The 27,560-nt window shown below is 41.8% G+C and overlaps 2 protein-coding genes across 2 annotated transcripts in view; one reads left to right on the forward strand and one right to left on the reverse strand.

Annotated features, from left to right (window-relative positions):
* Positions 1 to 12,625: 12,625 nt before the first annotated feature.
* Positions 12,626 to 22,171, forward strand: si:dkey-3h3.3 (RING_Ubox and Deltex_C domain-containing protein). Its single transcript, XM_014143521.3, has 4 exons — positions 12,626 to 12,901; positions 14,705 to 15,673; positions 16,086 to 16,303; positions 18,446 to 22,171. Exons 1-4 carry the CDS (start codon positions 12,878 to 12,880, stop codon positions 18,513 to 18,515), a joined length of 1,281 nt encoding a protein of 426 aa, XP_013998996.2. The 5' UTR covers positions 12,626 to 12,877; the 3' UTR covers positions 18,516 to 22,171.
* A 1,077-nt stretch (positions 22,172 to 23,248) lies between these two features.
* Positions 23,249 to 27,560, reverse strand: part of LOC106570930 (protein mono-ADP-ribosyltransferase PARP8) — a 78,630-nt gene continuing 74,318 nt past the window's right edge. The window contains exons 26-27 of the mRNA XM_045695428.2: positions 26,783 to 26,867; positions 23,249 to 25,494 (exon numbers count right to left, since the gene is read on the reverse strand). Coding sequence (XP_045551384.2) covers positions 25,392 to 25,494; positions 26,783 to 26,867 — 188 coding nt within the window. The 3' untranslated portion in view covers positions 23,249 to 25,391. The remainder of the gene's footprint in view (positions 25,495 to 26,782; positions 26,868 to 27,560) is intronic.

The following is a 27,560-nucleotide window of genomic DNA, read 5'->3' on the forward strand; positions in this document are numbered from 1 at the left end:
GTAATGGAATGTTTTGCCTTTCGTGGTTGGTTTTGTGGATTTTGACACTCTTATGTAGGTGTTATAACCAGCCATAGAATAACCCAATATATGTCACAACAGGTGTAAATATATGGGTCATGACAGTGTTATGACCATATTATAACAGGTTATGACAAGTTATGTTCCATGTTATGTCACATTATGACATGGCTATGGACGTGTCATAACCTGTTATGACGCTGGGTGTCAAGTAAAGTGTTACCGAAATGAATTCTAGAAAATACATTTTGATTCCAAAATTAACAACGTAGTTAAAAAATATGATATTTCACCTGATTTTCAAAGCCTTTCAATTTAATTGAGTGAAATATAATCTCTATTGTTCTCTGTAAAATGTTCAATGTTGATTGTATAAATCTGAAACGTATAGACTTTGCAATCGAGGGCTTCCACCATTTAAAAGTAGTCAACTGGGTGGGGATTCCTATGGGTTGGTTGTGATCAGCCAATCATCAGAGAGCATTGTCCTCTTCGAATTGGATTGCCTAGCGTTTGTAAACTGAAGGCTAAGGTAATATCCAGACCCAGGCAATTTAAAGACTGAATTTATGTGGTCTTGAGTGGACTACTAGATCAAACGCCCATGGGCCCTTTCTTTAAATGTAAGAAACTCAAGTAAACTTGAATACAGTAGAGTACAGTACAGTAGAGCAGGGTACAGTAGAGTACATTACAGTAGAGTAGAGTACAGTACAGTAGAGTAGAATAAAGTAGAGTACAGTATATTACAGTACAGTAGAGAAGAGTAGAGTACAATAGAGTAGAGTACAGTACAGCAGAGCAGAGTACAATACAGTAGAGTACAGTAGAGTAGAGTACAGTAGAGTAGAGTACAATAGAGTAGAGTACAATAGAGTACAGTAGAGTAGAGTACAATAGAGTAGAGTACAGTAGAGTACAGTACAGTAGAGTAGAGTACAATAAAGTAGAGTACAGTATATTACAGTACAGTAGAGAAGAGTAGAGTACAATAGAGTATAGTACAGTAGAGTAGAGCAGGGTACAGTAGAGTACAGTAGAGTATAGTACAATAGAGTAGAGTACAGTAGAGTACAGTAGAGTAGAGTACAGTAGAGTACAGTAGAGTAGAGTACAATAGAGTAGAGTACAGTAGAGTAGAGTAGAGCAGAGTACAGTAGAGTAGAGTAGAGCACAGTAGAGTAGAGTACAGTAGAGTAGAGTACAGTAGAGTACAGTACAGTATATTACAGTACAGTAGAGAAGAGTAGAGTACAATAGAGTATAGCAGAGTACAGTATATTACAGTACAGTAGAGTACAGTAGAGTAGAGTACAATAGAGTATAGCAGAGTACAGTATAGTAGAGTACAGTACAGTAGAGTAGAGTACAATAGAGTATAGCAGAGTACAGTATATTACAGTACAGTAGAGTAGAATAGAGTAGAGTACAATATAGTATAGCAGAGTACAGTATAGTAGAGTACAGTACAGTACAGTAGAGTAGAGTACAATAGAGTATAGCAGAGTACAGTATATTACAGTACAGTACAGTACAGTACAGTAGAGTACAATAGAGTATAGCAGAGTACAGTACAGTAGAGTACAGTAGAGTACAATAGAGTATAGCAGAGTACAGTATATTACAGTACAGTCGAGTACAGTAGAGTAGAGTACAATAGAGTATAGCAGAGTACAGTACAGTACAGTAGAGTACAGTAGAGTAGAGTAGTGTAGAGTATAGTAGAGTACAGTGGAGTAGAGCACAGTATATTACAGTACAGTATAGTACAGTAGAGTACAGGACAGTATTACAGTACAATAGAGTACAGTAGAGTAGAGTGCAATAGAGTAGAGTACAGTATATAGCAGTAGAGTAGAGTACAATAGAGTAGAGTACAGTATATTACAGTAGAGTAGAGTAGAGTACAATAGATTATAGCAGAGTACAGTACAGTAGAGCACAGTAGAGCACAGTATATTACATTTACATACATTACATTTAAGTCATTTAGCAGACGCTCTTATCCAGAGCGACTTACAAAATGGTGCATTCACCTTATGATATCCAGTGGAACAACCACTTTACAATAGTGCATCTAAATATTTTAAGGGGGGGGGGGGGTTAGAAGGATTACTTTATCCTATCCTAGGTATTCCTTAAAGAGGTGGGGTTTCAGGTGTCTCCGGAAGGTGGTGATTGACTCCGCTGTCCTGGCGTCGTGAGGGAGCTTGTTCCACCATTGGGGTGCCAGAGCAGCGAACAGTTTTGACTGGGCTGAGCGGGAACTGTGCTTCCTCAGAGGTAGGGGGGCCAGCAGGCCAGTGGTGGATGAACGCAGTGCCCTTTTTTGGGTGTAGGGCCTGATCAGAGCCTGAAGGTATGGAGGTGCCGTTCCCTTCACAGCTCCGTAGGCAATCACCATGGTCTTGTAGCGGATGAGAGCTTCAACTGGAAGCCAGTGGAGAGAGCGGAGGAGCGGGGTGACGTGAGAGAACTTGGGAAGGTTGAACACCAGACGGGCTGCGGCGTTCTGGATGAGTTGTAGGGGTTTAATGGCACAGGCAGGGAGCCCAGCCAACAGCGAGTTGCAGTAATCCAGACGGGAGATGACAAGTGCCTGGATTAGGACCTGCGCCGCTTCCTGTGTGAGGCAGGGTCGTACTCTGCGAATGTTGTAGAGCATGAACCTACAGGATCGGGTCACCGCCTTGATGTTAGTGGAGAACGACAGGGTGATGTCCAGGATCACGCCAAGGTTCTTAGCACTCTGGGAGGAGGACACAAGGGAGTTGTCAACCGTGATGGCGAGATCATGGAACGGGCAGTCCTTCCCCGGGAGGAAGAGCAGCTCCGTCTTGCCGAGGTTCAGCTTGAGCTGGTGATCCGTCATCCACACTGATATGTCTGACAGACATGCAGAGATGCGATTCGCCGCCTGGTTATCAGAAGGGGGAAAGGAGAAGATTAATTGTGTGTCGTCTGCATAGCAATGATAGGCGAGACCATGTGAGGATATGACAGAGCCAAGTGACTTGGTGTATAGCGAGAATAGGAGAGGGCCTAGAACAGAGCCCTGGGGGACACCAGTGGTGAGAGCGCATGGTGCGGAGACAGATTCTCACCACGCCACCTGGTAGGAGCGACCTGTCAGGTAGGACGCAATCCAAGCGTGGGCCGCGCCGGAGATGCCCAACTCGGAGAGGGTGGAGAGGAGGATCTGATGGTTCACAGTATCAAAGGCAGCAGATAGGTCTAGAAGTATGAGAGCAGAGGAGAGAGAGTTAGCTTTAGCAGTGCGGAGAGCCTCCGTGACACAGAGAAGAGCAGTCTCAGTTGAATGCCCAGTCTTGAAACCTGACTGATTAGGATCAAGAAGGTCATTCTGAGAGAGATAGCAGGAGAGCTGGCCAAGGACGGCACGTTCAAGAGTTTTGGAGAGAAAAGAAAGAAGGGATACTGGTCTGTAGTTGTTGACATCGGAGGGATCGAGTGTAGGTTTTTTCAGAAGGGGTGCAACTCTCGCTCTCTTGAAGACGGAAGGGACGTAGCCAGCGGTCAAGGATGAGTTGATGAGCGAGGTGAGGAAGGGGAGAAGGTCTCCGGAAATGGTCTGGAGAAGAGAGGAGGGGATAGGGTCAAGTGGGCAGGTTGTTGGGCGGCCGGCCGTCACAAGACGCGAGATTTCATCTGGAGAGAGAGGGGAGAAAGAGGTCAAAGCACAGGGTAGGGCAGTGTGAGCAGGACCAGCGGTGTCGTTTGACTTAGCAAACGAGGATCGGATATCGTCAACCTTCTTTTCAAAATGGTTGACGAAGTCATCCGCAGAGAGGGAGGAGGGGGGGGGAGGGGGAGGAGGATTCAGGAGGGAGGAGAAGGTAGCAAAGAGCTTCCTAGGGTTAGAGGCAGATGCTTGGAATTTAGAGTGGTAGAAAGTGGCTTTAGCAGCAGAGACAGAAGAGGAGAATGTAGAGAGGAGTGAGTGAAAGGATGCCAGGTCCGCAGGGAGGCGATTTTTCCTCCATTTCCGCTCGGCTGCCCGGAGCCCTGTTCTGTGAGCTCGTAGTGAGTCGTCGAGCCACGGAGCAGGAGGGGAGGACCGAGCCGGCCTGGAGGATAGGGGACAGAGAAAATCAAAGGATGCAGAAAGGGAGGAGAGGAGGGTTGAGGAGGCAGAATCAGGAGATAGGTTGGAGAAGGTTTGAGCAGAGGGAAGAGATGATAGGATGGAAGAGGAGAGAGTAGCGGGAGAGAGAGAGCGAAGGTTGGGACGGCGCAATACCATCCGAGTAGGGGCAGAGTGAGAAGTGTTGGATGAGAGCAAGAGGGAAAAGGATACAAGGTAGTGGTCGGAGATTTGGAGGGGAGTTGCAATGAGATTAGTGGAAGAACAGCCTCTAGTAAAGATGAGGTCAAGCGTATTGCCTGCCTTGTGAGTAGGGGGGGAAGGTGAGAGGGTGAGGTCAAAAGAGGAGAGGAGTGGAAAGAAGGAGGCAGAGAGGAATGAGTCAAAGGTAGACGTGGGGAGGTTAAAGTCACCCAGAACTGTGAGAGGTGAGCCATCCTCAGGAAAGGAACTTATCAAGGCGTCAAGCTCATTGATGAACTCTCCAAGGGAACCTGGAGGGCGATAAATGATAAGGATGTTAAGCTTGAAAGGGCTGGTAACTGTGACAGCATGGAATTCAAATGAGGAGATAGACAGATGGGTCAGGGGAGAAAGAGAGAATGTCCACTTGGGAGAGATGAGGATTCCAGTGCCACCACCCCGCTGGCTCGATGCTCTAGGGGTATGCGAGAACACGTGGGCAGACGAAGAGAGTCTTACAGTATTAGTATTACAGTACAGTATAGTAAAGTAGAGTACAGGACAGTATATTACAGTACAATAGAGTACAGTACAGTAGTTTCACATTTTATTGTCATGTGCACAAATACAGTGAAATGCCTTTCTTGCTTGCTCTTTCAAAACAATGCAGTAATCAATATCAGCAGTAATCAATATCAGCAGTAATCAATATCAGTAGTAATCAATATCAGCAGTAATCAATATCAGCAGTAATCAATATCAGCAGTAATCAATATCAGCAGTAATCAATATCAGCAGTAATCAATATCTACGTACTGGGCTGTCCGCACCCCCCTCTGTAGCACCATGCGATCGAGGGCGGTGCTGTTGCCGTACCAAGCAGTGATGCATTAAGTCAAGATGCTCTCAATGGTGCAGCTGTAGAACTTTTTGTGGATGTGTAGGGTACAGTACATTACATTACAGTACAGTACATTACATTACAGTACATTACAGTACATTACAGTACATTACATTACAGTACAGTACATTACAGTACAGTACATTACAGTACATTACATTACATTACAGTACATTACATTACAGTACAGAAAAGTACAGTATAGTACAGCACATTATAGACGTCTATGTTTTGGGGAAAAGAAATCGATGTTTGGGCTCTTGGAGGTTGGAGTCCGTCTATTGGCTATGCATCTCAAAACTCTGTACTTGACCCACTAGCCACATGGTCGTCCTCTGTAGCTCAGTTGACAGAGCGCAACGCAACGGCGCTGTTACAGAAGCAATAACAGAACAGACACAAAGACGAGTCCTCTATATATTCTATGGTGTCAATTGTTTTGGATGTAACCATTTCTGATTGGACAATTTTGACTTATTTTGGAATTCAAAGAATCCCCATAGCTACCTATGGCTGGCTATCTTTCATTTGGACAGATTTACATTCCAGCAAACATATACTGTATATTGAATGCTCAAAAGAATGGGGAAATTATAATATTATAGTGATAATATTATAATAATATTAGTGATTGTAACATCTTAACATTCCAGTATGGGTCGGTTAAGGTTAGTGCATTTCAAAACAATAAATCCCACTTATGTCTGTGCGCTGTCAACTAATAAGCATGCAACAGTAATTAGTGCATTGTGAAAATGTGTTAATTAGCAACTGTAATTGAAAGAACAGAGCCACTCGTTCATTTATTGAGGGTTGTTGTTTTATCTGCTTTGAGGTCTTAGAGTACAGTAACATAGATCTGCACTTCATATCTAATAGATACAGTAACATAGATCTGCACTTCATATCTAATAGATACAGTAACATAGATCTGCACTTCATATCTAATAGATACAGTAACAGATCTGCACTTCATATCTAATAGATACAGTACCATAGATCTGCACTTCATATCTAATAGATACAGTAACATAGATCTGCACTTCATATCTAATAGATACAGTAACATAGATCTGCACTTCATATCTAATAGATACAGTAACATAGATCTGCACTTCATATCTAATAGATACAGTAACATAGATCTGCATTTCATATCTAATAGATACAGTAACATAGATCTGCACTTCATATCTAATAGATACAGTAACATAGATCTGCACTTCATATCTAATAGATACAGTAACATAGATCTGCACTTCATATCTAATAGATACAGTAACATAGATCTGCACTTCATATCTAATAGATACAGTAACATAGATCTGCACTTCATATCTAATAGATACAGTACCATAGATCTGCACTTCATATCTAATAGATACAGTAAAATAGATCTGCACTTCATATCTAATAGATACAGTAAAATAGATCTACACTTCATATCTAATAGATACAGTACCATAGATCTGCACTTCATATCTAATAGATACAGTAACATAGATCTGCACTTCATATCTAATAGATACAGTAACATAGATCTGCACTTCATATCTAATAGATACAGTAAAATAGATCTGCACTTCATATCTAATAGATATAGTAACATAGATCTACACTTCATATCTAACAGATATAGTACAGTAACATAGATCTGCACTTCATATTAACATGGTGAAGTTTATTAGGCCTACTACTGTAGCAACTGTCATTTTGATATAGACAATTAGAAAAGTCAAATTACAAATTATATGTTGTGCATTTCCATATGCCGTCATTAATATAAGCAATTAGACAACTAAGTGTGAAGTCTACAAAATAGCAATATATTGTGGGATGTTGATGTCTGTATAGCCTAGGTTACTATATGACATAAACAAACACACAAAGGAAGCATAACAGAGGATGAACCGTAGGTAATAGTCACAAATACGGAATTATAGCTGCCTTTTCACAACATAAAATAAGATAATTTTGTTAATGACAATTTCATGAACCAGGAATCAAAGTGTCAATTGAAAATATTTTCCACCCGTTACAAAAAAACAACAACAGAGTCATAACAACAAGGTAATTAGTACGTCTGCCCCATGACATCTCTAGATGGGATTAGTGATGGGTTCGTGGAGGCTGGCTGCTCTGGGTGACTGTTGTCTCTCTATCCAGTTGAGTGAGTGAGTGAGAGTGAGAGTGAGAGAGAGAGAGAGAGAGAGAGAGAGAGAGAGAGAGAGACACAGAGACACAGACCCATTGTTTGACACGCGTCGAGGCGAGCCTGGCTTTGGCGCAACAGACAGAGAGACCTGGCTCCAACCAGCGGCTGGAATCCAATGATTCGCCTGGCAACCCTTTTTGATGCAGCTGCACATGGCACCTAGACCTTTATGGCATCAATACCTTTTCAACCTCTCTTAGAAATGTACCGATAACCAAACATTAATTTAGGAACAATAAAGCGTAATTTTTTTGTGGGGGTAAATTGTATTCTCCTTTCGTTCCTTTTAGTTGGTCGACACGCAGCAACAGAGGTCCGTGCACTAGAGATGTTGACGCCATATTACTATTTCAGATATTTGATCAACTAAATTAAAGCACTTTTCGAAATATAAACCGAATATCTAAATAAAGCGTATGTTATTCTTTATAGTTTCCCATAAGAACATACAGTGAATGAGACAGCTAGATGTTTTCCGTTTTCTCCATCATTTTTTTTTATGTAACCATCAGCCAGTTGGAAAGCAGCAGTAGCGCTGTTCATGATATGGATTTAACTCTTGCTGCTCCCTGTTGGGGATGTGAACTATTCTCCCGTGTCATCCCTGTTGTGGATGTGAACTATTCTCCCGTGTCATCCCTGTTGGGGATGTGAACTATTCTCCCGTGTCATCCCTGTTGGGGATGTGAACTATTCTCCCGTGTCATCCCTGTTGGGGATGTGAACTATTCTCCCGTGGCATCCCTGTTGGGGATGTGAACTATTCTCCCGTGTCATCCCTGCCATAAGGCTGTTGGGGATGTGAACTATTCTCCCGTGTCATCCCTGTTGGGGATGTGAACTATTCTCCCGTGTCATCCCTGTTGGGGATGTGAACTATTCTCCCGTGTCATCCCTGTTGGGGATGTGAACTATTCTCCCGTGTCATCCCTGTTGGGGATGTGAACTATTCTCCCGTGTCATCCCTGTTGGGGATGTGAACTATCCTCCCGTGTCATCCCTGTTGGGGATGTGAACTATTCTCCCGTGTCATCCCTGTTGTGGATGTGAACTATTCTCCCGTGTCATCCCTGTTGGGGATGTGAACTATTCTCCCGTGTCATCCCTGTTGGGGATGTGAACTATACTCCCGTGTCATCCCTGTTGGGGATGTGAACTATTCTCCCGTGGCATCCCTGTTGGGGATGTGAACTATTCTCCCGTGTCATCCCTGCCATAAGGCTGTTGGGGATGTGAACTATTCTCCCGTGTCATCCCTGTTGGGGATGTGAACTATTCTCCCGTGTCATCCCTGTTGGGGATGTGAACTATTCTCCCGTGCCATCCCTGTTGGGGATGTGAACTATTCTCCTGTGTCATCCCTGTTGCGGATGTGAACTATTCTCCCGTGTTATCCCTGTTGCGGATGTGAACTATTCTCCCGTGTCATCCCTGTTGGGGATGTGAACTATTCTCCCGTGTCATCCCTGTTGGGGATGTGAACTATTCTCCCGTGTCATCCCTGTTGGGGATGTGAACTATTCTCCCGTGTCATCCCTGTTGGGGATGTGAACTATTCTCCCGTGGCATCCCTGTTGGGGATGTGAACTATTCTCCCGTGTCATCACTGCCATAAGGCTGTTGGGGATGTGAACTATTCTCCCGTGTTATCCCTGTTGGGGATGTGAACTATTCTCCCGTGTCATCCCTGTTGGGGATGTACACTTTTCTCCCGTGTTATCCCTGTTGGGGATGTGAACTATTCTCCCGTTTCATCCCTGTTGGGGATGTGAACTATCCTCCCGTGTCATCCCTGTTGGGGATGTGAACTATTCTCCCCTGTCATCCCTGTTGGGGATGTGAAACTATCTCCCGTGTTATCCTTGTTGGGGATGTGAACTATTCTCCCGTGTCATCCCTGTTGGGGATGTGAACTATTCTCCCGTGGCATCCCTGTTGGGGATGTGAACTATTCTCCCGTGTCATCACTGCCATAAGGCTGTTGGGGATGTGAACTATTCTCCCGTGTTATCCCTGTTGGGGATGTGAACTATTCTCCCGTGTCATCCCTGTTGGGGATGTACACTTTTCTCCCGTGTTATCCCTGTTGGGGATGTGAACTATTCTCCCGTTTCATCCCTGTTGGGGATGTGAACTATCCTCCCGTGTCATCCCTGTTGGGGATGTGAACTATTCTCCCCTGTCATCCCTGTTGGGGATGTGAAACTATCTCCCGTGTTATCCTTGTTGGGGATGTGAACTATTCTCCCGTGTCATCCCTGTTGGGGATGTGAACTATTCTCCCGTGTTATCCCTGTTGGGGATGTGAACTATTCTCCCGTGTCATCCCTGCCATAAGGCTGTTGGGGATGTGAACTATTCTCCCGTGTCATCCCTGTTGGGGATGTGAACTATTCTCCCGTGTTATCCCTGTTGGGGATGCGAACTATTCTCCCGTGTCATCCCTGTTGGGGATGTGAACTATTCTCCCGTGTTATCCCTGTTGGGGATGTGAACTATTCTCCCGTGTTATCCCTGTTGGGGATGTGAACTATTCTCCCGTGTCATCCCTGCCATAAGGCTGTTGGGGATGTGAACTATTCTCCCGTGACATCCCTGTTGGGGATGTGAACTATTCTCCTTTGTTATCCCTGTCGGGGATGTGAACTATCCTCCCGTGTCATCCCTGCCATAAGGCTGTTGGGGATGTGAACTATTCTCCCGTGTTATCCCTGCCGTGCCGTGCCGTGTCGCCTGGATGCTTTCAAGCAGCATTGCAGTTTTGCCTTGTCAGATTATAAATTGTACTTAATCCTCGCCGGATCTGCCACCGGCGGTCTCCCTTGGTTCAATATTACTAATGCACATTCTATTGGCTGCATTAGACAGATGTCTAAATCTCCCTCAATCCGATTCGACATAATACTTTCACTGCTATTAAATCCACAGTGGTGTATTGTATGGTGGGCGCTGGGCTGTCTGGCTGGCTGCATAAAAAAAAAGAAGAAGAAGCGTGGGCTGATATTTCGTTCACGAGAGGCAGCAAAGTGTCAAACGGGTGTCTTTTTAGTTCTCAATTCAAGTCGTTGTATTCTGAATGTGAACGGGTCTGTAGAGTCAGCGGCTAGAAAGATGCTGTATCCTGCGAGTTGCGCAAATCAATATAGAAAGAGAGAGAGAGAGAGCGAGAGATACATAAATCTGCCATCATGTCAGGACAGGACGGATCAAAAATAATGCTGTTCTTTTTTCTTTCTTTTTTTTTCAATCCATGCATCATTTTCATCCGCAGTGTCAGATGGTTGGGTGTCTTGTCTATATGAGATACCCTACCTCGGTTTAAAGTCTCTGAATAGGCCTAGGCTACTTATTCACAGTGATGTACAAACCCGAATGTCCATATCGCCTATGCTTTTGATATCTTGTATTTTCAATTGTTAATATCTTGGATTTTCAATTGTTAAAACGGCTGAATAATAATTATAAATTATTAATAATAATAATAATAACAATACGTGTTCTAATAATTAATAATATTCCAGGCTAATAATTTATCTAAAAATAAAAAATAAAAAGTTAAAGTAATAGGATTTTAATGTTGAGAGGCATACGTATTATTTGGAGATAAATAAATGACAAGATTGTTTAATTATATTGTAGCTTATTTATTTAGAAAAAGGTGACTGTCAAGACATATATCCGTTGTTATTTCCATATTCATTATCCAGTATATAGAATTACAGTACAATGACGCCATACAAATGAACGGCTTAAATATTTTTTATTTTTGCCCACCAAAATATTTGTTACCGATAAATAGCGCATTTTCGGGTAACAAGGTACTATACCTTGACATTTGTGCTAAGGTTTTCAAAAGTTCCGTTTGCATTTGAGGTATGACATTGACATAAACAGAAGATTTACATATATTTTGGGGTATTTTAATGCATGTATTCTTTAAGCACAAAATTATTAATTATAAAAATCAACTATTGACCAAACATTTAGATTTATTAAAGAATTCACATCCTTTAAATTGAAAAATAGTATGGTTTTTTTCCCTTACAAACAAGTGGTATGAAGCATGTTACATAATTTTATAAATAATAATTTAATAGCTAATATAAAAAAAAGTATTAAAAAAAGTCTACTGCGCTCTCTAAAATTTTTATCACATAGGATGCATTATCAGGATTAAAATGACAAAATACCGAATAGAATCACAACATAACACATTGTTAAAAAATACTTAATGTTATTACTACAATACAGAAATTGCAGACATTTTGAGGACAACACAAAAACAATTGAGGTTATTAAAAAGACAATTAGGCTTCAACGAATGTGAATAAGCTAAATAAACCTTGAGGATAAAATTGTCCCTTAATAACAAAACTCAAATCTTAATCTTTCCGACTCCATCCATTGCAATAGCCCCATGCTCCACAGTCTAAACCGCCCACGGCATATATACAATAGGCTACAAACATACATACTGTGATCTCTGTTCCGATCAGGCAGTCTCCAATTTTTATTTTTTAGAAATGCTGCCTAAAATCTCTGTGCTGTCGTCTTCTTATATGGAGACTTAATTTTGAGCCTTTCATTCAGTGGCAGTCCTAGTGCAGGTGGCGGGTCTGTGAATACTGCACCGATTCAATTGCACAGCCTCGCTCTTAGTCGAGTACCGTGTCATTAATTTTAAGTTACTGAGAGCACCATATCATTACCGGCCAGAATAGAAAAAGTGTGTCACCAAAACAGCTGATTTGCATACAGATCTCTGTCCCTCAGTGTTGCCAATATTGCGGGTTTATCAGATTTGATTACAAAAAAAAAAGACTAAAAAAAGAAAAACTCTCATACAGATCATGAAATATAGTTTCGGGTGATGGTTTGTTTGTGGATGCTGGTTTATCCAAATTACATTCAATTCTAGCCAATCTAATATACCAACTATCTTTACCTGAATTTAAAACATGTGTAAGGCTGTGTGATTTAGCGTTGTAGAACATCGACGAAATAATCAATGAAAGCAATGTTAAACAAATATGATCACAGTAAATAGAAATGATGATACCTGCTGTCACTTTTGTGGAGTAGAGCACCATCTTGCTTAAAGAAAGGTAGTGGCGTCTCTGTGAAGAGAACATACACAGTGTTGTACTGTCCTCTAGAGGGAGAAGAGAAGCAGCTGATACGGGAAAAACACAAGAGTTCACTCCTCTTTATGAAAAACGAAACTAAAAAAGATTGGCCAGTTTAAGGATCGGTTTGAAATTCGAAAAATGCTGAATGCGACTCAAGAATAAAACGACGAACATCGATCAAATAGATTACTTCGGAAAAGACAATATAGTCTAGATAATTTGTTCCTATATACCGCAGAACTAGATTTAGCGACCCCGGGAACAGGAAAGTTAGTTGACTCTACCTCATAGCAACGAAGGACGCACAACAACATACTTGCACCATGGCAAATGCATCATTGAAAGAGGTATGTATGTGTACCCTAAAAAATAAAATGAAGGACAAAACAACATTTTAATCTAGACTATATTAAATAGTATTTATAGTTCAAACGCATTTAAACTTGCTCATTACATTTCAATTCACTCATTATGTAATCGGATTATTCCCAAATTATACACAAGAGTACTTTACAGTCGACGTTGTTGAGTCAGCATACTTGGCAATGCGGATTTGAGTCCGTTTTGGCTTTCGATCTCTATGGTAGATCGAAATGGTTTCGCAAAAAGCATCGTAGCACAAATATCAACTTAATTCCATTGAAACTAAATGGAGGAAATCTGATTTTAGTGCTACCATGCTTTTGGGAAACCCAGCCCAGGCATATTGCCTCATGATAGGCTGTAGTTAATCAAAATGCAGGTGGCAACCAGTTTTAGTCACACTGTAGAAGAAAAAACCCACATCTAGTTGTTTCAACTAGTTATTATTAAGTAACTAGTTTCAGCCATTTTTTTCTTCTTTCTATACTCAACGTTTTGGGCCAAGTGTTACCTGAACTAAAAATATTTAGTTAGGCCAAATTTAGCTCCAATTTGAGAAAATTTTGCAAAAATTCAGTCAATTTAAAATGATGTGTTGGTTCATAAAACGATACATTATTATTTGGTGCATCTTAACCAAAAAAAGGTAACTGGTTGCACACAGTGCTTGACTTGGGCAGGAGCTCACCGAAAGCCAAGTACCGGCACCTCAAATGTTCTACTGCTTGAGTTCCCGTTTCTCTTATAGAATATTAGCTGAAAAGTATTGTGGAGATCCTGCACCTAAATATAAACAGTACCGGCACCCAAAATGAATACCGGCATCTATTTCAGTCCAAGTCAAGCACTGGTTACACACACAAAGTGCTTTTAACATATACACTACCGTTCAAAAGTTTGGTGGTCACTTAGAAATGTCCTTGTTTTTGAAAGAAAGCACTTTTTTTGCCCATTAAAATAACATCAAATTGATCAGAAATACAGTGTAGACATTGTTAATGTTGTAAAATGACTATTGTAGCTGGAAACGGCTGATCTACATAGGCCCATTATCAGCAACCATCACTCCTGTGTTCCAATGGTACGTTGTGTTAGCTAATGCACTACTGAGCAAGAGGACAAGTACATTAGAGTGTCTAGTTTGAGAAATAGACACCTCACAAGTCCTCAACTGGCAGCTTCATTAAATAGCACCCGCAAAACACCAGTCTCAACGTCAACAGTGAAGAGGCGACTCCGGGATGCTGGCCTTCTAGGCAGAGTTCCTCTGTCCAGTCTCAACGTCAACAGTGAAGAGGTGACTCCGGGATGTTGGCCTTCTAGGCAGAGTTCCTCTGTCCAGTGTCTGTGTTCTTTTGCCCATCTTAATCTTTTCTTTTTATTGGCCAGTCTGAGATATTACTTTTTCTTTGTAACTCTGCCTCTTATGTCCATAGCCTTTGTTGTTTGTTGGTAAGATGCCCAAATGGTTCATTTCTAATTGAATGAACATATGAGACAATTTGAGTGAACACATTTTTTTATTAAGATGACTGAATTTTTGCAAAAAGAAAATGTTAAGTTCAGGTAACACTTTGACCGAAAAGTTGAGTTACATTTTTTTTTTTTTTTAAAGGCTGTGGAATCAGTTATTTAATAATATTTAGTTGGAACAACTAGATGTATTTTACAGTGCAGGTTTTGGTCAGAAACCAGCATTTAGGCCTAATAATGAACCATCTGTCATTTTGCTATTTATGTCACACTCATTTACATATTGAACTTGCTGAACCCTTGATGTTTTTCAGGTGTTTTCAGATGTTACTCTCATTGTAGATCCAAACACGTTCAAAGAGCCTAACCGGGTGAAGGACATTCTCACTGAATGTGGTATCCGTGTTACAGGAGACTTGTGTTACGAAGTGCAGGGATCATTTGACAAAATAGAGGACCTGTTTGTGAAGATGTCAAGTCTAGACAGATATGTTGACCCCAATCTCAGAGATAGTCCTCTTCATCACCAACAGCGTCCTCGGTCACCTACTCCAGTGAAACCAGTGGCGATAGTTGGAGCCGTTTGGGACTTTATCCAACAGAGATGCTCAAAGGAGCTGAAGAGAATCCAAGGGGAAGACGTCTTAATTCATAAACCTCATGACAAAATGGTGGTGACTTTTCAAAGCCGCATAAAATACCCGGTTCGGGTTCATTTCGCCAGAGAGCGCTTTGTCACGTTCTATCAGAGACTCGCTACAGATCTGAAAGTGAAGACTTACAGTTTGGATCCACAATACTACAAAAGCTTGCAGGGACAGTTTCCAGAACTTTTGATTGAAGGAACCCCCGGTAAAGACAAAATGACAGTGACAGGGCGCTACATGCATATTGTGATATTGGAGGATTTTCTCTGTTCCAGTGCCGCTGTGACGTCACAACGTTCCCTGACACCCCAGAGAGTTAGAGCCCGGACCTCTGGTACGACACACAACAAACAGTCGGACGAGGAAGAAGAGTCATGTCCGATTTGTCTGGAAACCATTAAAGAGAACAAAAAGAAGACGTTGGAATGTAAACACTCGTTCTGTAGAAGGTGTGTGGAGAAGGCGTTCAAGACCAAACCTGTCTGTCCAACCTGTGGGGCAGTCTATGGGGAATTGAAGGGGACGCAGCCAAAGGGAGGTACTATGACTACTACTAAGGAAAAGTCTTCTTTGTCTGGATATGAGAAGTATGGAACAATCGTGATTCAGTACCACATTCCAAGTGGAATACAGAAGGTAAGCAAGTTAAGCATACAAACTACATACAAAGCCACTATTCTACCATGGGCACATAAAATGCACAGCACTGCTAGTTTTACATCCTTCCTAGCGAATGTCCTTCCTAGTTTTCATCCTTCCTAGCGAATGTCCTTCCTAGTTTTCATCCTTCCTATTTTTCATCTTTCTTAGTTTTCATCCTTCCTAGTTTTCATCCTTCCTCCTTCCTAGCGAATGTCCTTCCTAGTTTTCATCCTTCCTAGCGAATGTCCTTCCTTCACCGAGGCGATGCCCAGAATCACAGATTCTACTAATCACCTTGCATCCCAAGCACCCATCCTTTTACATGATCAAGATGTGCAAATCTACACAAAGCCTTGATCACAGTCTATCCTCTTATGTTATACTATTACTGACTTGGTCACATTAGGAGGAGCATCCCAACCCGGGTCAGACTTACCAGAGTGTGTCACGTACAGCGTATCTCCCAGATTCCTCAGAGGGCAGGAATGTTCTGGCTCTCCTGAAGAGGGCCTTCGACCAGCGACTCACGTTCACTATTGGCCGATCTTCCACCACAGGCATGGAAAACATGGTCACGTGGAACGATATCCACCATAAAACCTCCAGAAGCGGAGGCACCAGTTGGTGAGTATAGTATGGATGGATGCACTCCATTCTGTAGAATGGTTACATATTGTAATGCATGACTTACACGCATAATGAGCTAATTACAAGACATTATAAACTGGGTGGTCCGATCCTTGAATGCTAATTGGTTGACAGCCGTGGTATATCAGACCAAATACCAAGGCTATGACAAAACATGTATTTTTACTGTTCTAATTACATTGGTAACCAGTTTATAATAGCAATAAGGCACCTCGGGGGTTTGTGGTATATGGCCATTATACCACGGCTAAGGGCTGTGTCCAGGCACCCCGCGTTGCGTGGTGGTAAATCGCCCAGGGGAGCCTGGCTCATAATAATGGCTGGAACGGAGCGGATGGAATGTAATCAAACACACATGGAAACCATATGTTTGATGTATTTGATACCATTCCATGTATTTCGCTCCAGCCATTACCACAAGCCCGTTTTCCCCAATTAACCTGTTGGGGCTAGGGGGCAGTATTTTCACGGCTGGATAAAAAAACGTACCCGATTTAATCTGGTTACTAATCCTACCCAGTAACTAGAATATGCATATACTTATTATATATGGATAGAAAACACCCTAAAGTTTCTAAAACTGTTTGAATGGTGTCTGTGAGTATAACAGAACTCATTTGGCAGGCAAAACCCTGAGACATTTTCTGACAGGAAGTGGATACCTGATGTGTTGAATTACCTTTAAGCCAATGCCATTGAAACACACAGGGGCTGATTAATGTTTTGGCACTTCCTATTGCTTCCACTAGATGTCACCAGCCTTTACAAAGTGTTTTGAATCTTCTACTATGAGATCTGACCGAACAAGAGCCTTGGAACGGTGATGGCCGATTAGACTCTGGCGCGCGAGGTCATGTTGGGTACCCTTGTTCCAAAACGTTTTAAAAGAGAATGCATTCGTCCACCTTGAATATTATTCATGTTCTGGTTAAAAAAGGCACTAATGATTTATGCTATACAACGTTTGACATGTTTGAACGAACGTAAATATATTTTTTCCCCTCGTTCATGAAGTGAAGTCCGGCGGGCTTAGATCATGTGCTAACAACACAGAGCTTTTTGGACATAAATGATGAGCTTTTTTGAACAAAACTACATTCGTTATGGACCTGGGATTCCTGGAAGTGACATCTGATGAAGAGAATCAAAGGTAATGGATTATTTACATAGTATTTTCGATTTTAGATCTCTCCAACATGGCTGTTTGTCTGTATCGCAAAGCGTATTTTTCTGGGCGCAGTGCTCAGATTATTGCAAAGTGTGATTTCCCAGTAAGGATATTTTTAAATCTGGCAAGTCAATTGCGTTCAAGAGATGTAAATCTATAATTCTTTAAATGACAATATAATATTTTACGAATGTTTTCTAATTTTAATTATTTAATTTGTGGTGCTGACTTGACTGCCGGTTATTGAAGGGAAACGATTTCCTGAACATCAACGCCATAGTAAAACGCTGTTTTTGGATATAAATATGAACTTGATAGAACTAAAAATGCATGCATTGTCTAACATAATGTCCTAGGAGTGTCATCTGATGGAGATTGTAAAAGGTTAGTGCATCATTTTAGCTGGTTTTATGGTTTTGGTGACGCCTGGCTTTGAATTGACAAAACATTACACACAGCTATTGTCAATGTACTCTCCTAACATAATCTAACTTTATGCTTTCGCCGTAAAACCTTTTTGAAATCGGACAACGTGGTTAGATTAAGGAGATGTTTATCTTTCAAAGGGTGTAAGATAGTTGTATGTTTGAAAAATTAGAATTTTGACATTTATTTGGTTTCAAATTTGCCGCTCTTGAAATGCACCTGCTGTTGATAGGGTGCACCACGGGTGGCACGCTAGCGTCCCACATAGCCCCAAGAGGTTAAGGTGCCACCAACCTTCTATATTGTCCATATACCACACCCGCTGGGCCTTATTGCTTAATTATAAAGGGGTTATACATTCTAATAGCATGTCTTTCAATGCATTATGACGGCATCATACTGCATTAGATCTGCAAGATTGAAGCGTTTCCTTATATTCCATTATAGGAAGTACAAACTCAAAAGAGGGACAGTAGTTATGAACTTAAGGTTTTTTGTTGTTTTTTGTATCCATGGTTTCCCAGCTATGGTTACCCTGACCCTGACTACCTGAGACGTCTACAGGATGAACTGAAGGTCAAAGGAATCTATTGACATCTCTATCTGCATGTCTCGCAACTACCGATATGCAAGAATGAAGAAAAAGCTGCTTTAGGTTAATGCATGTTTTACTGATATTACATTTGTGAAATAAAGATTGTTATGTTCCCCAACAAGAAAACCAAATAATGTCACTGAAACAGAAGGGGAACTTAACAGTCACTGATAATCAGAACAAAACAGGTTTTTAGGAGGGGTTCTGGAAGACACTCATGGGCGTGTCCACTGAAAGATGACTGGCATCAACAACTGGAAAACTAACAACACCCACCATGCTAACGACACCCACCATGCTAACGACACCCACCATGCTAACAACACCCACCATGCTAACGACACCCACCATGAGCACCCATTAGATCTGCCCAAGAGGCAAAAAAAAAGGCCACACCAAACTTAAAGACAGGAAACAAACCAAAAAGGTGAACAAAACAAAACAAAAACAGGGAAGATCAGACAAAGGAATGTTTGTCTAGAAATCACACAGGGAGCGCCAACTAAAAGGTGTTAACCCTCCAAATCTCTCAAGACAACTAGAGCACTGGGCTAGTCACTCGTAAATATCACCTGGGCCAGCACAGAAAAAACATCTTACCACTAACGAGATGGCAACCAGCATAAGTAACACATACTAACAATCTCCCACAAAAACCTTATAGGACCCTCAATCAGAGGCAACAATAACCAGCTGCCTCCAATTGAAGGTCCAACCCCAATTAACTACACATAGAAATACAAAAGACTAGATAGAAAATATACTAACATAGACTAACAAACCCCGGACCACATAAACCAAACACCCCTCTACCTAAATACATATCCCAAACCACATAAAACAAACACCCCCTGCCACGTCCTGACCAAACTATAATAACAAATAACCCCTATTACTGGTCAGGACATGACAGTACCCCCACCCAAAGGTGCAGACCCCAGATGCACCTCACACAAATAACCACAAATAACCCCCAAAACAAAAATAAACTCCTTACAAAAGGGAGGGAAGGGAGGGTGGCTGCCGTCACCGACGGCTCCCGTGCTACACCCCCCCTCCCCAAACCTCCTACAGTGGAGGTGGCTTAGGCTCAGGCCTTAATCCCCTACCTGACCAGTCCACCCCACTGAATACCTCTGCCTGAGGCCAGTCACTGAAGACCCTGGACTGGGCTCTGGGAGCTCCGGACTGTAGGCCGTCTCACTCGGTGCCGGACTGTAGGCCGTCTCACTCGGTGCCGGACTGTAGGCCGTCTCATTCTGTTCCGGACGAGGTACTGTTGCCGGACACTCTGGACGAGGTACTGTTGCCGGACACGCTGGACGAGGTACTGTTGCCGGACACGCTGGACGAGGTACTGTTGCCGGACACGCTGGACGAGGTACTGTTGCCGGACACGCTGGACGAGGTACTGTTGCCGGACACGCTGGACGAGGTACTGTTGCCGGACACTCTGGACTGGGACTGGGCTGTCGCACTGGAAGCCTAATGCGTGGGGCTGGTAGTGGAGGTACCAGACTGGGGACACGCACCTCAGGGCTAGTGCGGGGAGCAGGAACAGGACGAGTTGGACTGGGCTGACGCACTGGAAGCCTGGTGCGTGGTGCTGGTTTAGGAGACGCCAGACTACACACCTCAGGGTCAGCACGAGAAGCAGGAACTGGATATACCGGGCCATGGGTAAGTACTGGAGGTCTGGAGCGCACCTCTCGCACAACCCGTCCTGGCTGGATGGAAATAGCAGCCCTGCATAAGCGGACTGCGGGTACAGGGCGAACTGGGCTGTGCAGAGGCCTGATGGCTGCCGTGCGTAGAGCAGGCGTAGGGTAGCCTGGGCCTAGGAGGCGCACTGGTGGCCAGATGCGTTGTGCAGGCATCCTCCTTCCAGGCTGGATGCCTACTCTAGCACGGCACTTGCGAGGGGTTGGGAATGCTCGCACCGGACAGTGCGTGCGCACGGGCGAGATCGTGCGCACTTCCGCATACTCCGGCGCGCTCTCCTCCAGTTGCTTCCCATAATAAGCACGGGGAGTTGGCTTGCGGCTCAATCCTGGCCCCGCCAAACTACCCGTGTGCCCCCCCAAAAGAAATGTTGGGGGTGCCTCTCGTGCTTCCCCATCGGCGCGTATAAAAGCCTCATACCAGCGCCTCTCCGCCTTGGCTGCCTCTATCTCCTCCGGTGGGCGACGATATTCCCCAGCCTGGTGCCAAGGTCCAGCCCCGTCCAGAATTTCCTCCCATGTCCATGATTCCCGACAGTCCTTCTGTTGCTGCTTCCTCCGCTACTTGGTCCGTGGTTGGCGGGAGATTCTGTCACATGTGTCGTGTGTGGAAGACCAAGACGCAGCGGGAAAATATATACTCATCTTCTTTTTATTTGGTGAAGAAGGAAAACACAATAAACGTATACAAAACACAAACGAACTGGACAGTCTTGTCAGGCAAACAGCTAAACAAGAACAATCTCCCACAAAAACCCATGAAACACAAACTCCTAATTATAGGACACTCAGAGGCAACAATAACCAGCTGCCTCCAATTGAAGGTCCAACCCCAATTAACTACACATAGAAATACAAAAGACTAGATAGAACATAGAAAATATACTAACATAGAACATAGACTAACAAACCCCGGACCACATAAACCAAACACCCCTCTACCTAAATACATAGCCCAAACCACATAAAACAAACACCCCCTGCCACGTCCTGACCAAACTATAATAACAAATAACCCCTATTACTGGTCAGGACGTGACCCATTCCCCCATCTCCATCCAACTCCCACTCACAGAAACCATTCTGAGTAAAGAAATTAACACATTGTGGTTTCTCAGCAAGTTTTAGTTTATTGAACATAAACAAGTACATAAGCTACTATTTTCATAACTTGTAAAAAGCCCCAAAAAGCTGAATTCGTTTGCAGAATAAAGAAAAAGCCATAAAAACTCAATACAGAAAATATTCGGCCTTCTTGTTGTGACAATATATTCAGTATGTATTGTTATATTATCATTAATTCATGTCTATAAGGCACCAAATGCTAAGTAGCATAATAACGTAATACTATTTTTTTTTTTTTTTTAAACCAAAATACAAAGACATCCAGATAAAAGAAAGTCACAAAGCAGATGAGATCAAAATAAATACTGCTGATCATCATATTGCTCATCTCCAACTGATTCATTTTTCCTGTGAAATATTTGACTTAAGTTTGTACTTTTGAGTTCCTTTTTTTTTAATGATTTTTTGTATTGATATTCATGATGTCATCCCTTGGTGCACTTGATTATGTGCTTCCAGTTACAACAATAGACCCTTTCATTAGATACATGATACTGTGGCACTGCCAGAAAAAATGTCAAGATATCCTATATTGTCAGTGTACAGATTATGAAAAATATTAGTAACAAAACGTCTTTGGAATCTTAAACTAAGTCACGAAACCTGTGCTTCACTGTATATTGACATGTACTGGTCAGGTTCGTATTACTAGTCCAACGACCGATATTAAAACTATATTATTATTAAATCATATTAATGTGATTTGGCCACTGAATTATGGAATACAATGAACAATGTGTTGCTAATTAACTCCCCGTCGGTGTTTATATTTGTTACAATAAACTTTACATATATTTAAAATGGTAAAATCATTAGTCATTCATTTTGTTTTATTAAAAAAATATGCCATGTTTACAGTACTGTTTTCTTAGGAAACTTAAGACTTGTATCGTGTACAGAATGGTCGGTGTCCTCTATGACCAATGTCTACTTTAAACTAACATCCATTCTTAGAAATATATAATTTACAGTGAACACAAGGGTTAATATACATCAATCTGAGCTCTCGATTGGTCATCAAAATCACAGCAATATATATATAAACAACAAGCAGCAAACACCAATGCTTAATATGTATAGAAGCCCCATAACAAAAGGAACCTATTTAAAATGTCATTTTAAATTGGGGTGTCGAGTATATATCCACCCATAGTTTTAAATCAAAAGTACAAATATCAATCTGAAATGTTTTATTTTATTTTTGAAAATAGGTGTTAAACTGGTTGTGAGTGGTAAGTGCGTGTAACATTTGAATTGGCAGATGGAACACATCCATACTGTAATATGTATAAATTCTTGACTGGAATCAAAGTCTTTGCCATTGTAAACCAGTTGACCCCCTTATAAAAAAGGAGAAGAAACCAATATATATGATATGTGAAGGAAATTGATCTACTTCCTAAATTAACACAGCATACATTTCTGCTGATTTTTTGTTGACGACATGTCAGTCAAAACTCTTTACACCAGGGTTGGAATTCAATCCGATCAGCCATTTTGGGCTACGCACCATGTAAAGGCAATGTTACCACGGTCGAGGAGATGGCCTAAGTAAACGCTGCAGATGTCGACTCAAATGGGAAATTACCTTTAAAATGTCAACTGCGCTAAAATGCGGATCATCCGCAGTCCTGATTGAATCCTGGCCTTAATGTCGATTCTACTCATTATATTACTGTGTGCCTCAGTCTACATGGAATGGTTAACAATATAACGTGGTGGTGTGTGTGCATGTATATATACACACAGAAATACTATATATATATATATATGTATGTATATATATATATATATATATATATGTATGTATATATATATATATATATATACATATATATATATACATACATATATACATATACATACATACATATATATATATATATATATATATATATACATACATACACACACACAGTACCAGTCAAAAGTTTGGACACACCTACTCATTCAAGGGTTTTTCTTTATTCTACATTGTAGAATAATAGTGAAGACATCAAAACTATGGAATCATGTAGTAACCAAAAAAGTGTTAAATAAATCCTTTGCCATGACAGCTTTGCACACTCTTGGCATTCTCTCAACCAGCTTCATGAGGTTGTCACCTGGAATGAATTTCAATTGACAGGTATGCCTTGTTAAAAGTGAATGTGGAATTTCTTTCCTTAATGCGTTTGAACCAATCAGTTCTGTTGTGACAAGGTAGGGGTGGTATACAGAAGATAGCCCTATTTGGTAAAATACCTATTTGGCAAGAACAGCTCAAATAAGCAAAGAGAAACGGCAGTCCATCATTACTTTAAGACATGAAGGTCAGTGAATACGGAAAATGTCAAGAACTTTGAAAGTTTCTTCAAATGCAGTTGCAAAAACCATCAAGCACTATGATAAAATTGGCTCTCATGAGGACCGCCACAGAAAAGGAAGACCCAGAGTAACATCTGCTGCAGAGGATAAGTTCATTAGAGTTAACTGCAGCTCAGATTGCAGCCCAAATAAATGCTTCACTGAGTTCAAGTAACAGACACATCTCAACATCAACTGTTCAGAGGAGACTGCTTGAATCAGACCTTCATGGTCTAATTGTTGCAAAGAAACCACTACTAAAGGACACCAATAAGAAGAGACTAGATTGGGCCAAGAAATACGAGCAATGGACATTAGACCGGTGGAAATCAGTCCTTTGGTCTGGAGTCCAAATTTGAGATTTTTGGTTCCAACCGCCGTGTCTTTGTGAGACGCAGAGTAGGTGAACGGTTGATCTCTGCATGTGTGGTTCCCACAGTGAAGCATGGAGGAGGAGGTGTGATGGTGCTTTGCTGGTGACACTGTCTGTGATTTATTTAGAATTCAAGGCACACTTAACCAGCATGGCTACCACAACATTCTGCAGCGATACGCCGTCCCATCTGGTTTGGGCTTAGTGGAGCTACCATTTCTTTTTCAACAGGACAATGACCCAACACACCTCCAGGCTGTGTAAGGGCTATTTGACCAAGAAGGAGAGTGATGGAGTGCTGCATCAGATGATCTGGTCTCCACAATCACCCGACCTCAACCCAGTTGAGATGGTTTGGGATGTGTTGGACTGCAGAGTGAAGGAAAAGCAGCCAAGTGCTCAGCATATGTGGGAACTCCTTCAAGACTGCTGGAAAAGCATTCCAGGTGAAGCTGGTTGAGAGAATGCCAAGAGTGTGCAAAGATGTCATCAAGGCAAAGGATGGCTTCTTTGAAGAATCTCATAAAATATTTTGATGAATTTAACACTTTTGGTTTCAACATGATTATTATTATTCTACAATGTAGAAAATAGTAAAAATAAAGAAACATCCTGGAATGAGTTGGTGTGTCCAAACTTTTGACTGGTACTGTGTGTGTGTACATACATACATACATACATACATACATACCAAACATAATCAAGTGGAAAATAAGTTGTCGTTTTTCAGGTTATGAACCAGTTGTTGGAACAAATATATGACCTTAAGAAACAGTGCATATCAACATCTTCAGTATACATTGTACTTTAAAAAGGTACAACTCTATAGTAAACCAGGTCAGATGGATGGGACCTTTTTCCTAAACAGGAAAGACCTTTTTCCTAGACAGGAAGGACCTTTTTCCTAGTTATTTTTCCCCCGAAAAGGTCCCACATCTACTAGCAAAAAGTCTCAGAATATTCACCAAAGAGTTTTACCGTTTTAAATGTTCTCTACAAAAATGAAATCGTCCCAATCAAGTCAAACAGAGACGTACTGTGTCTTCAGGAAAAAACAGGATTCTCCATAGTATTTATGAAACTTAGCAAACTGTGTTTTTCCCTCGAGTTCTGTTGCGTTTCAGTTGTAAATATGTGTGATGGGGTTTCGCTGTAGCTATTTCTTTGAGGATTTCAAACTTTCAAGTTGTTTGTGTGTTCTCTGAAGTTGAGCGGAAGGAAACACTTTGTACGACGGGCCTTCGCAGCTCCAAAACAAATCCAGCTTTGAGCTGAGAGGTGGAGGAGAGGCAGCAGTATTGCTGTGTTGTTCATCCGGTGGCGGTCTGGTTGCCGATGACTCGTAGGATCTCTCGATGGATGCCAGCGTCTTGTGTGTTGATGCTCGTATCCCCCACTTGGCCATCTTCATAACTGGACCAGAAGAATCACACAAGAACACCACGTCTCAGTACCAACACCCAGAACAAATTCCCTGTGGGAACTCTAGCTATTAATAAAACTCTTGGAAAATGTCAAACGTAAATCTTTATTCACTAGTATTATCAAATACTGGTATGTATTATTTCTGTAATAACAAACCTCTTTGTTAAACATCTATTTTCTTTAAAGGACCTTTAACCCAAGTCTTCTACCCTAACCCCTAGCCTTCTACCCTAACCCCTAGTCTGCTACCCTAACCCCTAGTCTTCTACCCTAACCCCTAGTCTGCTACCCTAACCCCTAGTCTTCTACCCTAACCCCTAGTCTTCTACCCTAACCCCTAGTCTGCTACCCTAACCCCTAGTCTGCTACCCTAACCCCTAGTCTGCTACCCTAACCCCTAGTCTGCTACCCTAACCCCTAGTCTGCTACCCTAACCCCTAGTCTGCTACCCTAACCCCTAGTCTGCTACCCTAACCCCTAGTCTTCTACCCTAACCCCTAGTCTTCTACCCTAACCCCTAGTCTTCTACCCTAACCCCTAGTCTTCTACCCTAACCCCTAGTCAGCTACCCTAACCCCTAGTCAGCTACCCTAACCCCTAGTCAGCTACCCTAACCCCTAGTCAGCTACCCTAACCCCTAGTCTTCTACCCTAACCCCTAGTCTGCTACCCTAACCCCTAGTCTTCTACCCTAACCCCTAGTCTTCTACCCTAACCCCTAGTCTTCTACCCTAACACCTATTCTGCTACCCTAACCCCTAGTCAGCTACCCTAACCCCTAGTCATCTACCCTAACCCCTAGTCAGCTACCTTAACCCCTAGACTTCTACCCTAACCCCTAGTCTTCTACCCTAACCCCTAGTCTTCTACCTTAACCCCTAGTCTTCTACCCTAACCCCTAGTCTTCTACCCTAACCCCTAGTCCTCTACCTTACTCCCTAGTCTTCTACCCTAACCCCTAGTCTCCTACCCAAACCCCTAGTCTCCTACCCAAACCCCTAGTCTCCTACCCTAACCCCTAGTCTTCTACCCTAACCCCTAGTCTTCTACCCTAACCCCTAGTCTTCTACCCTAACCCCTAGTCTTCTACCCTAACCCCTAGTCTTCTACCCAAACCCCTAATCTTCTACCCTAACCCCTAGTCCTCTACCTTACTCCCTAGTCTTCTACCCAAACCCCTAGTCTGCTTTGATGAATTGGAGACCACTGTAAGGGATGTCAATAAAGGGCATACCGTCCAATAACTACTGCAAGGGATACTGTTTAAGCCTACTTACACAAAGAAGAAGCGTGTACAGACATGATCAGTGTTGGGAACGACCCAGATGTCTCCATGTTTGTGCAGGTCAGGGGATGTGATTACTGGAAGAGGACATAAAGAGTTTATTGCAAAAACAAAATGCTATATATTAATTTTCAGAAATGTTAGTAAATTAGCATTTATTGTTTAAAGAAATTCTGAAATTAAATCTTGTGCATTTTTTTCCCCCACAATCTAATCATGGCATGGTGTTGTTCAATGACAGTTGTGTTTGTTTAAAATCGTATCACTTTCAGAGACAAATTAGCATTTTGTTTGGCAAAATTCTATACGGTATATTCGCCTCACTCTGAGAAATCAGTAGTACTGCTAGGTTTTACACAGTCAAATGTAACAAATAACTACATGTTTTAATAAAGATCTGTTCAAATAATACATTTGTAAAAAAAAAAAAAATGATCAATTCAATACAGTAATAAGATCTGTATGCAAAACATTTATTTTTAGCAGATGCGCTTATCCTGGATGACTTACATTCATCTTAAGATAACCACATATCACAGTCAATTATACAGGAAACAAACATTCTATTCCAGCTGAACAATGGATCAATACAGATGTAGGATTTGAATTTGATCACTTGTGTTGCTGAAAATTTAACTGCACAGTAGGAAATGCAACCTTGTGTATTCAATGTTTAAAAAGGCTTCTAGAGTTATAATTTCCACTTTAAAATGTAAGACTTAATTTGCCCTTAACAAAAAAAAAAAGTCAAACCTTAATTATAATTCACA

The sequence above is a fragment of the Salmo salar genome, chromosome 15 (assembly GCF_965601325.2).
Source record: "Salmo salar chromosome 15, fSalSal1, whole genome shotgun sequence".
Taxonomy (NCBI): Eukaryota; Metazoa; Chordata; class Actinopteri; order Salmoniformes; family Salmonidae; genus Salmo; species Salmo salar.

What these genes read in the sequence shown, in the direction of transcription:
- si:dkey-3h3.3 (XM_014143521.3), top strand. Translation starts at nt 12,878, where the DNA reads ATGGCAAATGCATCATTGAAAGAG. An exon ending in CAAATGCATCATTGAAAGAG is followed by an intron (nt 12,902 to 14,704) that starts GTATGTATGTGT and finishes GATGTTTTTCAG; the next exon opens with GTGTTTTCAGATGTTACTCT. An exon ending in TTCCAAGTGGAATACAGAAG is followed by an intron (nt 15,674 to 16,085) that starts GTAAGCAAGTTA and finishes TGGTCACATTAG; the next exon opens with GAGGAGCATCCCAACCCGGG.